Source organism: Macaca nemestrina, chromosome 18 (assembly GCF_043159975.1).
Source record: "Macaca nemestrina isolate mMacNem1 chromosome 18, mMacNem.hap1, whole genome shotgun sequence".
NCBI classification, from domain to species: domain Eukaryota; kingdom Metazoa; phylum Chordata; class Mammalia; order Primates; family Cercopithecidae; genus Macaca; species Macaca nemestrina.
This window is the reverse complement of record NC_092142.1, coordinates 1,929,569-1,941,950: the sequence shown is the minus strand read 5'-3', so window position 1 is coordinate 1,941,950 and position 12,382 is coordinate 1,929,569. Positions and strand designations below refer to the sequence as shown.

The 12,382-nt window shown below is 56.3% G+C and overlaps 1 protein-coding gene across 3 annotated transcripts in view; it reads left to right on the top strand.

Annotated features, from left to right (window-relative positions):
* The window catches only part of LOC105485847 (intraflagellar transport 140), a 104,126-nt gene that overhangs the window by 84,338 nt on the left and 7,406 nt on the right, over nucleotides 1-12,382 (top strand). For 2 of the 3 annotated variants that reach the window (XM_071083859.1, XM_011748408.3), the window contains 11 exons: nucleotides 590-767; nucleotides 1,411-1,601; nucleotides 2,130-2,225; nucleotides 2,540-2,672; nucleotides 2,761-2,904; nucleotides 3,484-3,612; nucleotides 3,739-3,921; nucleotides 6,682-6,888; nucleotides 7,145-7,357; nucleotides 7,441-7,607; nucleotides 9,093-9,234. In XM_071083859.1, the coding sequence (XP_070939960.1) occupies nucleotides 590-767; nucleotides 1,411-1,601; nucleotides 2,130-2,225; nucleotides 2,540-2,672; nucleotides 2,761-2,904; nucleotides 3,484-3,612; nucleotides 3,739-3,921; nucleotides 6,682-6,888; nucleotides 7,145-7,357; nucleotides 7,441-7,607; nucleotides 9,093-9,234 (1,783 nt within the window). Of the gene's footprint in view, nucleotides 1-589; nucleotides 768-1,410; nucleotides 1,602-2,129; nucleotides 2,226-2,539; nucleotides 2,673-2,760; nucleotides 2,905-3,483; nucleotides 3,613-3,738; nucleotides 3,922-6,681; nucleotides 6,889-7,111; nucleotides 7,358-7,440; nucleotides 7,608-9,092; nucleotides 9,235-12,382 lie in introns of those variants that run through there. The other variant, XM_011748407.3, reaches the window with a different exon arrangement.

Genomic DNA, 12,382 nt, shown 5'->3' with positions numbered 1-12,382 from the left:
CTCTGCTCGGCAGACCTCCAGGGCTCTGCAGAACCCTGCATGGGCTGGGTCACCTCTCCTGGGGAGACAGGCCTGGCTCCAGGTTCCAGGGCTGAGTCAGGGTCTGGGCCCAGCACCCCATCCCTCAGGCTCCACCCTGTGGCTGCCAGACTGTCAGGTGAGGGCCCCTGCTGTGCAAGGCTGGTTTACCAGGAGTCCTGCAGTCCCGGGCCCAGGTGAGAGCGGGAGGCTGTCTCAGAACAGGTCCTGTGTGTGCAAGCAACACAGGAAGGCCACATTTCCTGATCAGACAGCCGCTTAGAGCAGAGGAAAAGGAGGAGGAGCTTGGTGACCTGCATAAGGGGTCCTTCTGTCTCTTAGTGGGACCCGGTCCCTGCCTCTTGGGGTTGGAGAGGCCGTGGGACTCGTGACAGGCACCTTTCTGCATGGCCTGCAGTCTTGCCCAGGGATGGAGCTGATGGGTAAGGCCCCTCCTCATGCCCCTTTGGTGGCTGTGCCTGATGACTGCTTGCCCCAAGAGAAGGGGCCGTAGGGCCAGGGGGCCCTGAGGTGCTGGGCAGGAGCCTCACAGACCGCCATCTGCCCGCAGTGAGGCCGTCTGGGAGAACATGGCGCGCATGTGCGTGAAGACCCAGCGACTGGATGTGGCCAAGGTGTGCCTGGGGAACATGGGCCACGCCCGCGGGGCCCGAGCGCTACGCGAGGCAGAGCGGGAGCCAGAGCTGGAGGCCCGTGTGGCCGTGCTGGCCACACAGCTGGGCATGCTGGTGAGGGGCGCCCCATGGGGTGGGTGGGAAGGCACCACGCCTACCACAGCCACAGCCCCCTGGGGAAGGAGGAGGCACGCCCACCGGCCTGAGCCTGCCATGTTGAGGGCAGAGCCAAGAGGCATGGCCCAGGAGAGCTGGGCAGACGGCGGCGGTGGAGGTGAGGCGGGTGGAGGTGAGGCGGGTGGAGGTGAGGCGGGTGGAGGTGAGGCGGGTGGAGGTGAGGCGGTGGAGGTGAGGCGGGTGGAGGTGAGGCGGGTGGAGGTGAGGCGGGTGGAGGTGAGGCGGGTGGAGGTGAGGCGGTGGAGGGGAGGCGGGTGCCGGCTCTCCAGGGTGTGTGCCTGTCAGGCGTGCGGGTCTGGAACAGAGCACCCAAGAGACCCCCAGGTCAGCAGGGCTGAGCACGGGACTTCTGTGGGGGGCTCTGGGAGGTGGGGCCACCCCTTGGTGGTGCATCTCACTCTCCAGCCGTGGGACAGGGATGCCCTGTGGGGGTGTGGCATTTGCTCTGCCCGTGTCAGCCCCGTGTCAGTGTGTTTGGCAATGTGGGAAGGCGCGGTGACCGGTGGCCTGGCGTGAAACAGTGTGTTTGAAGCATGGGTTTGCGGAGGCTGCACGACACCTGCCCATCCTCATTCCTCAGGAGGACGCCGAACAGCTGTATAGGAAGTGCAAGCGCTACGACCTCCTGAACAGGTTCTACCAGGCTGCAGGGCAGTGGCAGAAGGCCCTCAAGGTAGCCGAGCGCCACGACCGCGTGCACCTGCGCAGCACCTACCACCACTATGCCGGGCACCTGGAGGCCAGTGCCGACTGCAGCCGGGCCCTCAGTTAGTGAGTGCAGCCCTCGCGGCCTCTTCCCAGTCTCTCTGGATGGTCCTGGCTCCTGAGGCCTCTGTGTGTGCTATGGTGAGGTGGCCAGGGAGGCTCTCAGAGGAGGCATCTGTCTCAGGGAGGTGGCGCCTTCTCAGCAGGAAGCTTCTGGATGTGGGGTTGCCCCCTCTGTTTTGGGCCACCCGGGTTTCAAGGCAGGAGAAGGACGTGTGTCCTTCGGTTGCCGAGCACAGATGGGCTTGGTATCTCCTGAGGACAGACAAACCCACGTCACCCTCCCCAGAGGAGGAGCTGCTCTTACACCTGTTCCTGGGATGCGGATGGGCGACCCGCCCCCCAGGCCCCCACAGCGCAGGAAGCCCCCACTGCCCCTGGCCATGTGTGCTCAGGCTCCTCGGAGCTGCAGGCTGGGAGCCCACACCTCAAGGGCCGCCGCTCTGATGCATTTCACCGACGCTGCCTCTCAGCCCATCTGGTTCCCGTGGGGCTGGGATGGGAGGGAACCAGGACCTCTGTCTCCTCTCACAGCTACGAGAAGTCAGACACTCATCGCTTCGAGGTGCCCAGGATGCTGTCGGAGGACCTGCCATCCCTGGAGCTCTATGTGAATAAGATGAAGGATAAGTGAGTGTTCCTACCAGGGCTGGCGGGACTGCACTCCATCCTGGAAGTCTGCGGGGATCCCAGGGCTTGCTCAGGCAGCCCCCCTTCCCGTGCTTCCTGCATGAGTGGGCAGCATCCCCCGGCTCCTCAGAGGTATGCCAGGGCCCTGAGCCGGGCCCTCCCTTTGGACAGAGCCCAGGCTCCTCACTCTTGGCCCAGCCTGTTTGCAGGTCCGGTGACATGCACTCTAAGAGTGGCACAGGGGCAGGGTGGGGGCCGTTCCGGGTTGGAGTGGGACTCGGATGGAGAACCCACAGCCTTGGGGCTGCCCACAGGACCCTGTGGCGGTGGTGGGCGCAGTACCTGGAGAGCCAGGGCGAGATGGACGCCGCGCTGCACTACTACGAGCTGGCCCAGGACCACTTCTCCCTGGTCCGCATCCACTGCTTCCAGGGCAATGTCCAGAAGGTGAGGGCCCTGCCGGGGAGCCAGCCAGGCGGACGTGAGGCAGACACAAGGCCACCGAGTCTCATCTTTGTGTTCTTTGTGTTTCTAGGCTGCGCAAATCGCCAACGAGACAGGAAACCTGGCGGCCTCCTACCACCTCGCACGCCAGTACGAGAGCCAGGAGGAGGTGGGGCAGGCGGTGCACTTCTACACCCGGGCGCAGGCCTTCAAGAATGCCATCCGCCTGTGCAAGGTACCACGGGGCTGGAGTGGGCAGCCAGCGCCTCTCGAGGTCCTCTGAAGACAGCTTCAAGTGGAAAAGTGGACTGAGAGAATCATGTCAGCAACACGTGGTCCGGCCGGTGTCTGCCACTCACTCCTCACCCTGCCACCCCACCCGCCTACCCCTGGCCGCTCCCATCTGACATTGGTTGCAAAGCATTGTCCCCAGATGCTTCCCAGGCTCCAGGGCTCCTGAGCCGGTTGTGAGGCTGGCTCACGGCCTGTGGACTTGCAGACAGCAGACCCTTCCTAGAAAGCTGTTGGGCATTCTGCACCCACACAAATGTCCCAGCCCGGGCTCTCGCTTCCAGAAGCATCTCTCCTGTCAGGTATTTCTTGCAGTGCTCTGTGAAATAGAACCCAGAGCATCAGAAAATCCTTATAGACAAACCTAGTAAGTCATTAACTCCTTAAAACCCACAACCGCAGAGATCGCTGAGCAGTATATCAAAGTAAAGGGGTGGGTTCACACCCGGCCACATTCCAGAATCTCAGTGGGCCTGGGGAAGCCAGTGGGAGCCGCTTCAGGGCCCTGCCTCCCTCCCTGCAGGAGAACAGCCTGGACGACCAGCTCATGAACTTGGCCCTGCTGAGCTCCCCCGAGGACATGATCGAGGCGGCCCGATACTATGAGGAGAAGGGCATGCAAATGGACAGGGCGGTCATGCTGTACCACAAGGTGAGGGCCGGCCACTGGTGGGGGCTTGGGGAGGGCAGCAGGCCAGGGGGCCTTTGCTTGTGCGAGGCCTCCGAGGTGTCGGTCCCCCAGGCCTTGGGCAGCTGCTCAGAGCCCCCACATCCGCAGGCTGGCCACTTCTCCAAGGCCCTGGAGCTGGCCTTTACCACCCAGCAGTTTGCGGCCCTGCAGCTCATAGCAGAGGACCTGGATGAGACATCAGACCCTGCGCTCCTGGCCCGCTGCTCCGACTTCTTCATCGAGCACCGTCAGTATGAGAGGGCAGTGGAGCTGCTGCTGGCCGCCAGGAAGGTAAGGGGCCAGCGGGGCCTGGGCTCGGCTCCACGCAGGCTCCGTAGCTCAGGTCCCCTGTCCCCAGGGGCTGTGGGAATGGCTGCTTGCTCGGTTATGAGTTCTCGAGGAAGGCTATGGTGCCCTGGATTTCACGTACAGCACACCCAGTAGGTCCATGAGTGTAGACTTGCCATCCTTCATGCTGGCATCAGATCATACACAGGGAATTGCACTCACCTATGGTGGGAGGGGGTGGTAAAAATACACATAACACAAAATTTACCATCTTAGCCTTTTTTTTTTTTTTTTTTTTGAAACAGTGTCTCACTCTTGCCCAGGCTGGATTGTGGTGGTGCCATCTTGGCTCACTGCGGCCTCAACCTCCCGGGCTCAAGCAACCTTCGCTCCTCCTGCGTAGCTGGGACACAGGCGTGGGCCACCATCCCCAGCTAAGTTTTTAACAGTTTTCGCAGAGAGTCAGGGTCTTGCTATGTTGCCCAGACTGGTCTTGAACTCCTAGGCTCAAGCAATCCTCCTGCCTCAGCCTCCCAAAGCACTGGGACTGTAGACGTGAGCCCTGTGACTGGCCAGGAACAGTTTATTCAAATGGAAATATGGGTGGTTCCGAAATATAAAATGCTTCGCTTTATTCATGATAGGAATACAGATCAAAATTCACAGAGATGCCATTTTTTACTGGGCTATGAAGGGTGAAAAGGTGAGAAAACCGACTGGATTATCATGGGAAGCAGATATACCCAGGCCCTGTGGAGCACGGCAGGCAGAACCTGTCACAAGACAAGGTCTCCCTGTCCCAGCCTCCCCTTCCCTTGAGAGTTCATCCTGACAGACACGTTGATGCACGTGTGAGTGGCGTGTGCACAGGGCGTGCTCAGCAGAGGGTTTACGCAGCAGGGACACTGGCCCTCGTGTCTGTCACCAGGCCGGTTGAGTCCCCAGGGCTTCCTCAGCATTGTGGACGTCTACGCAGCAGAGAGCATGTGGCAGCCCCCAGCGTACTGAGATGGAAACGCCTCCAAGACAGAATTCTTTATCTTTTTTCTGAGACGGAGTCTCACTCTGTCACCAGGCTGGAGTGCAGTGGCGCAATCTCAGCTCACTGCAAGCTCCGCTTCCTGGGTTCAAGTGATTCTCCTGCCTCAGCTTCCCAAGTAGCAGGGACTACAGGTACGTGCCACCATGCCCAGCTAATTTTTGTATTTTAGTAAAGATGAGGTTCCACTATGTTGGCCAGGATAGTCTCAATCCCCTGACCTCGTGATCTGCCTGTCTCGGCCTCCTGAAGTGCTGGGATTACAGGCGTGAGCCACCCCACCCGGCCATATTGTTTTTCTTAATATAAATGTGTTATTACTTCATATATATTTGTGGGTTATTACTGTTTTTTTTCTTGTGGAAATGGGAGTCTCACTATGTTGCCCAGGCTGGCCTCAAACTCTTGGGCCCAAGTGATCCTCTCTCACCTTGGCCTCCTAAAGTGCTGGAATTACGGGCGTGAGCCAACATGCCTGGCCTAAGACATATTCTCAAGAATATAAAAAATTTTTTTTTTTCTTGGAGACGGCGTCTCGCTCTGTCACCCAGGCTGGAGTGCAGTGGTACCATCTCGGCTCACTGCAAGTTCCACCTCCCGGGTTCACACCATTCTCCTGCCTCAGCCTCCCGAGTAGCTGGGACTACAGGCGCCCGCCACCACGCCTAGGCTAATGTTTTGTATTTTTAGTAGAGACGGGGTTTCACCGTGTTAGCCAGGATGGTCTCGATCTCCTGACCTTGTGATCCGCCCGCTTAGGCCTCCCAAAGTGCTGGGATTACAGGCGTGAGCCACTGTGCCTGGCCAAAATTTTTCTTAAAATGAGAGCTGGGCGTGGCGGCTCACTCCTGTAATCCCAGCATTTTGGGAGGCCGAGGCGGGCAGATCACCTGAGATCAGCAGTTCGAGACCAGCCTGACCAACATGGAGAAACCCCATCTCTAGTAAAAAAAATTACAAAATTAGCTGGGCGTGGTGGCACATGCCTGTAATCCCAGCTACTCAGGAGGCTGAGGCAGGAGAATGGCTTGAACCCAGGAGGTGGAGGTTGTGAGCCGAGATTGTGCCATTGCACTCCAGCCTGGGCAACAAGAGCAAAACCCTGTCTCAAAACAAACAAAAAAATTCTTAAAATGTTGAGAAAATCAGGCTGGTGTAGTGGCTCGTGCCTGCAATTCCAGCACTTTGGGAGGCTAAGGCAGGCAGATTGCTTGAGTCCAGGAGTTCAAGACCAGCTTGGGCAACACGGCAAAACCCGGTCTCTACTGAAAATACAAAACCTGAGGCGGGAAGATCACCTCACCCTGGGAGGTGGAGGCTGTAGTGAGCTGTGATTGCACCACCGCACTCCAACCTGGGTGACAGAGTGAGACCCTGTCTCAAAATTTTAATTTTAAAATTTAATTTAAAAAATTTAGACTTATAGAAGAAAATTACCAGTTTTCTTTTCTCCCAAACATAATATTCTTTTGAGCATATATCACTTGAGACTGTTGTTTCCTTCGTTCCACTCTGGAATGTTAACAGCGTGAGAAAGTCGCGCCAATGACTAGGTTGGTGAGGCGCGGGGGGGGACATCCTTGTCCCCTCCATACCCACCCCAGCTAGACAGAGGCCGCCACTGAGCCGAGGGGCCTGGCTTCCTCTGAAGCGGTGGCAGATGAGGGGCGCGCTTCGGGTCGTGGCCCCCTCGGCAGCCCCGTGGCGTCTCTGCACCTCTGCAGTATCGAGAAGCCCTGCAGCTATGCCTGGAGCAAAACATGAGCATCACCGAGGAGATGGCGGAAAAGATGACCGTGGCCAAGGACTCCTCGGACCTGCCTGAGGAGTCTCGGCGGGAGCTGCTGGAGCAGATAGCAAACTGCTGCATGCGCCAAGGCAGCTACCACCTGGCCACCAAGAAGTACACGCAGGCCGGCAACAAGCTGAAGGTGAGCGCCGGCCCCTCTCCTGGCCCCAGCCCGCGGCTGCTTCCCAGGCAGTTAGGCTGGGGCCCCCTGCGTGCATCTCCATTTGCCTTTGTGACTCCCCCGAGCCAGGGCTGAGCCTTTCTGGCCGGGAGGAGCATGACCACTGGATCTCTACCGGGAAGCCCTGAGCCCCTCTTCTTGTGAGAGCCCCTGCTCAGGGTCCCTTGTGCTTGTCCTGGCCCAGCCCCTGCTCGCCTGAGCCTGGCCGTCTCTCTAGGCCATGAGGGCGCTGCTCAAATCCGGAGACACAGAGAAAATCACGTTCTTCGCGAGCGTGTCCAGGCAGAAGGAAATCTACATCATGGCTGCCAACTACCTGCAGTCCCTCGACTGGCGGAAGGAGCCGGAGATCATGAGGAACATCATCAGCTTCTACACCAAGGGGCGGGCCCTGGACCTCCTGGCCGGCTTTTACGACGCTTGTGCCCAGGTGCAGGCCCTCCCTCGGATGCCAGCGGGGCCCCAGGGAGGGCTGCGGAGCCCAGCAGGTTTTGACGGGTCTCATCCGTACAGGTGGAGATCGATGAATACCAGAACTATGACAAAGCCCACGGGGCACTGACCGAGGCCTACAAGTGCCTGGCCAAGGCCAAGGCCAAGAGCCCCCTGGACCAGGAAACCAGGCTGGCACAGCTACAGAGCAGGATGGCACTGGTGAAGAGGTTCATCCAGGCCCGCAGGTGCGCCCCGGGGCCAGCAGGGCCAGGCCGGGGCAGATGTGACTACAGGGTCAGGGCTGACCACAGGAAACCGCAGCCAGCAGAGGGGCGGGACAGCAGATGGGAGCTCGCTCGGGACAGCGCTGCTGCTGAAGATGCACCCCACCTCCTCCTGGGGCCCTCAGGGCCGGGCACAGCCTTGGGAAGGCATTCTGGAAACCCCAGAGATGCTGAGAGAGAAGCCTGGTGGGGGAGCGGGAGGAGGCGGCGGATCTGGTACAGGAGAGGTGTGTCTGGGGAGCCATGGACCTGCTTAGGGTGTGCAGGGGCCGGGCAGGGGAGTCCTGAGTGAGGGCCGCTGTGTGACCTGGGGTGGTGGGGACCAGGGTGGCCAGCGGGCTCGTGCCGCTCCACAGGTCAACTGCCACCAGCTCCAAGCTTGTGGAGAGGAGACCCAGGCAGCAAATCGTCTCGGTTTTCAGGAGAGGCCGAGATTCTAAGTTTATCTGAATACCTCCCCGTCTTTATGTATGGGCAGTAACTCGGCTTTTCAGACAGCTGGTGTGTGGACAGCACGGTGGGCAGGGCCCAACCTCCGTCTCAGCTGGCAAGGGCGCTTCCTTATCTGAGAAGCTTTTCCAAAACGAGAGTTCCAGAAGTACTTTGAACAATGCTGGACCCTTGGAAGGGCACGGTCCGCTTATGCACATTGATTCTGGGGTGTCAGCGTCTCACAGGTGTCTGCTGAGCTGAGGCCACAGGAGGCAGGAGAGGAGGAGAATCGGTAGCAGCTGGTCGTCAGGGATAGCACAGGACGTGGGTGGAGGGGAGATGACGTGTGAGGGCCGGGGCGGGCAGCCTTCTACGTGCCAGGGGTCAGAGGGCAGGCCAGGCACCTGTCTGGAATGGCCGAGTCAGTGGGTGGCCAGATGGGCCCTGGACCCTCCTGACATTAGAGCCTGAGCTCCGCACGGCTCCAGTCACCTGCTCTGGACCACACTGTGTTCCAGCAGGCTCACCTCCCTGGTGTCGCCCCAGCTCCCAGGCCACACACCCTGCCCTGCCACAGACCCTCACGCCAGGCCACATGTGCAACCTGTGTGCGGGCCAGCCTCTCTGCTTGGAGGGTTCTTCCCAGCGGCCTCGAGCAAGGGCTGCTGTGCGCCTCTCCACGCATCCTGTCCACACGCACCACGTCCCCTCTGGGTCACACTTTGTCCGGAGGTTTCTAGCCCCCTCTGGACTATTCCATGGAGCAGGAATAGGGTCGCAAGTCTTTGGTCTTCATGTCTAAGCCTAGGACCCAGCATTCAAGTGACCTGTGAGAGTGTTAAATGGGTGAGTTCATTTATGAATGAACAAATTAAGGAATTAATGAATTAACTTCATAGAAAGTTTCCTCCTGCCATTCCGGAGAGCTCCTCTTCCAGGCCAAGAGTCTCCCCCGACAGATAGCAGTAGGTGTTCAGGGCTTCAGGGTCCAGGCCTCATCTCTGCTCTTGGCAGGACATACACGGAGGACCCCAAGGAGTCCATCAAGCAGTGTGAGCTGCTCCTAGAGGAACCAGACCTGGACAGCACCATCCGCATCGGGGACGTCTACGGCTTCCTGGTGGAGCACTACGTGCGGATGGAGGAGTACCAGACGGTGAGGCCTGGGCGCTGCTCACTAGCGGCATCCCGCTACGCAAGGCTCCTGAAACGAAGGCTTAAGAGCTCAAATTGACCGGGCGCGGTGGCTCAAGCCTATAATCCCGGCACTTTGGGAGGCCGAGACGGGCGGATCATGAGGTCAGGAGAGCGAGACCATCCTGGCTAACACGGTGAAACCCCGTCTCTACTAAAAAATACAAAAAACTAGCCGGGCGAGGTGACAGGCGCCTGTAGTTCCAGCTACTCGGGAGGCTGAGGCAGGAGAATGGTGTGAAACCGGGAGGCGGAGCTTGCAGTGAGCTGAGATCTGGCCACTGCACTCCAGCCTGGGCGACAGAGCGAGACTCCGTCTCAAAAAAAAAAAAAAAAAAATTAGCCAGGCATGGTGGCACATACCTGGGGTCCCAGCTGCTTGGGAGGCTGAGGTGGGAGGATCACTTGAGCCCAGGAGGTTGAGGCTGCAGTGAGATCTGATGGTGCTGCTGCACTCCAGCCTGGGGAACCTGGGTGACAGAGCAAGACCCTGTCTCAACAGAGAAACAAAATTGTCAGTAACAAAAAGTAATAGTCTCACCTGTTGCTGGCTGTTACTAGTGGTGCCATGTGTAAGCTACAGACTTACTTTGTGAAGAAATGTCTGCATGTACCCAAGTCTGAATAACCACAGTTTCTTTTTCAGGCATTTTTACAAAAAAAGAAAACGGTGTTCCATTTTTTAGTCGCTTTATTATTTTTTAATTTTAGAGACAACACATCGTCACTTTAAAGTGGCAGGCTAATAACTTATTTAGCTGCCGTGTTCGATGCTGTTCCTCATCTCCACCAGCATTTGATCATTCTTTCTAATTTTAGCCTTCCTAGAGCGTGAGTAGTACCTCGCTGTGGTTTAAATTTACATTTTCTGGATGAATAGTGATGTGGAGCACCTTCTCATGTGCGCATTATCCATTTACACATCTGTGAAGCACTCAAGTCTTTTCTCATCATTTTACTGGGTTTTCTTATTATTATTATTCTTTATATATTCTACATACATTTCCTCGGTTTTCTTATTATTATTATTTATATATTCTACATACATTTCCTCGATCAGGTATGATTTACAAATATTTTCTCCCAGTCTGTGAGGAAGTTTCCTTATTTTTATTTATTTATTTATTTATTTATGCAACGGAGTCTTGCTGTGTTGCCCAGGCTGGAGTGCAGTGGTGTGATCTTGGCTCACTGCAACCTCCACCTCCTGGGTTCAAGCAATTCTCCTGCCTCAGCCTCCCGAGTAGCTGCGACTACAGGTGTGCGCCAGCATGCCTATAGAGATGGGGTTTCACCATGTTGGCCAGGCTGGTCTTGACCTCCTGACCTCAAGTGATCCACCCGCCTCACCTCCCAAAGTGCTGGGATTGCAGGCATGAGCCACCGCGCCTGGCCGCAGTTCCCTTCTGTTCCTTTTTCCCTCTGCTTCTGAAATTCCAGTAACTTGTAATACAGTACCATCCCCTCATCCCCTCGCTCAATTGATGCTCTTCTTTTCTCCCCCCAGGAATTTTTCTGTTTTTCATTTTAGGGATTTGCCATTCCTATTGCTTCAAGTTTACCAGCTTTCCTTCTGCAGTGTCTCCCTCTGATGCTAATCCCATCCATCTTTTTCATGTCAGTTTTCTACCTGTCAACTTTTTCTACCAGTTTTTATTATTGTTCCTTTGAACCTTCTTTCCTGCCTTCTTTTTAGTTGAATATTTTTTACAATTTCATTTTAGCTATCAGCTTCTTACCTCTACTTTTCACTTCTTTCCCCGTATGTTTCATGTCTGTATTATGCTTACACTTAGCTCTACCTTCTTGAGCATATGAAGCATATTTATAATAGGGGTTTTAACGTCCTTGTCTCCTAACTCAGTCTGTCAATTCTGGATCTGTTTCTGTTGATTGATTCTTATTATTATGGTTCATTATTTTCTGCTTCTTTGGATGTTTGATAGTTTATTATTGGATTCCAGACACTGTGAGTGTTTTAGGTTGTTGGGTGATGGAGTCTCTCTCTCAGTGTGTGTGTTCTTTTAAATATTTTTGAGTTTTGTTCTGGGACAAAGTTAAGTTACTTGGGAATAATGTGATCATTTTGCAGCTTGCTTTTTAGCTTTGTTAGTGGGGTCTAGAACAGCCTTGAGTCTAGTGCTAATTTTGTTCCACTATCCAGGCAGTACCCTTGTGAGGGCTCTGCTCTTCTCACTGACTCCTGTATTGGGAGGTCTTTCCACTCTGGCCGGTGGGAGTACAAACAATTCCCGGCCATGTGTGACCACTCTCTCTCCAGCCACGTGTGACCACTCACTGTCCGGCCATGTGTGATCACTCACTCCCCGGCCATGTGTGATCACTCTCTCTCTCTCTGGCCATATGTGTTCACTCTCTCTCCGGCCATGTGTGATCACTCTCTCTCCGGCCACATGTGATCTCTCTCTCTCCGGCCATGTGTGTTCACTCTCTCCGGCCATGTGTGTTCACTCTCTCTCCAGCCATGTGTGACCTCTCTCTCTCCAGCCACGTGTGACCACTCACTGTCCGGCCATGTGTGATCACTCACTCCCCGGCCATGTGTGACCTCTTTCTCTCCAGCCACGTGTGACCACTCACTGTCCGGCCATGTGTGATCACTCTCTCTCTCTCTGGCCATGTGTGTTCACTCTCTCTCCGGCCATGTGTGATCACTCTCTCTCCGGCCACATGTGATCTCTCTCTCTCCGGCCATGTGTGTTCACTCTCTCCGGCCATGTGTGATCACTCTCTCTTTCTCTGGCCATGTGTGTTCACTCTCTCTCCGGCCATGTGTGATCACTCTCTCTCTCTCTGGCCATGTGTGTTCACTCTCTCTCCGGCCATGTGTGATCACTCTCTCTCCGGCCACATGTGATCTCTCTCTCTCCGGCCATGTGTGTTCACTCTCTCCGGCCATGTGTGATCACTCTCTCTTTCTCTGGCCATGTGTGTTCACTCTCTCTCCAGCCATGTGTGATCACTCTCTCTCCGGCCATGTGTGACCACTCTCTCTCTGGCCACGTGTGACCTCTCTCTCTCCGGCCATGTGTGATCTCTCTCTCCCCGGCCATGTGTGATCTCTCTCTCTCCGGCCATGTGTGATCACT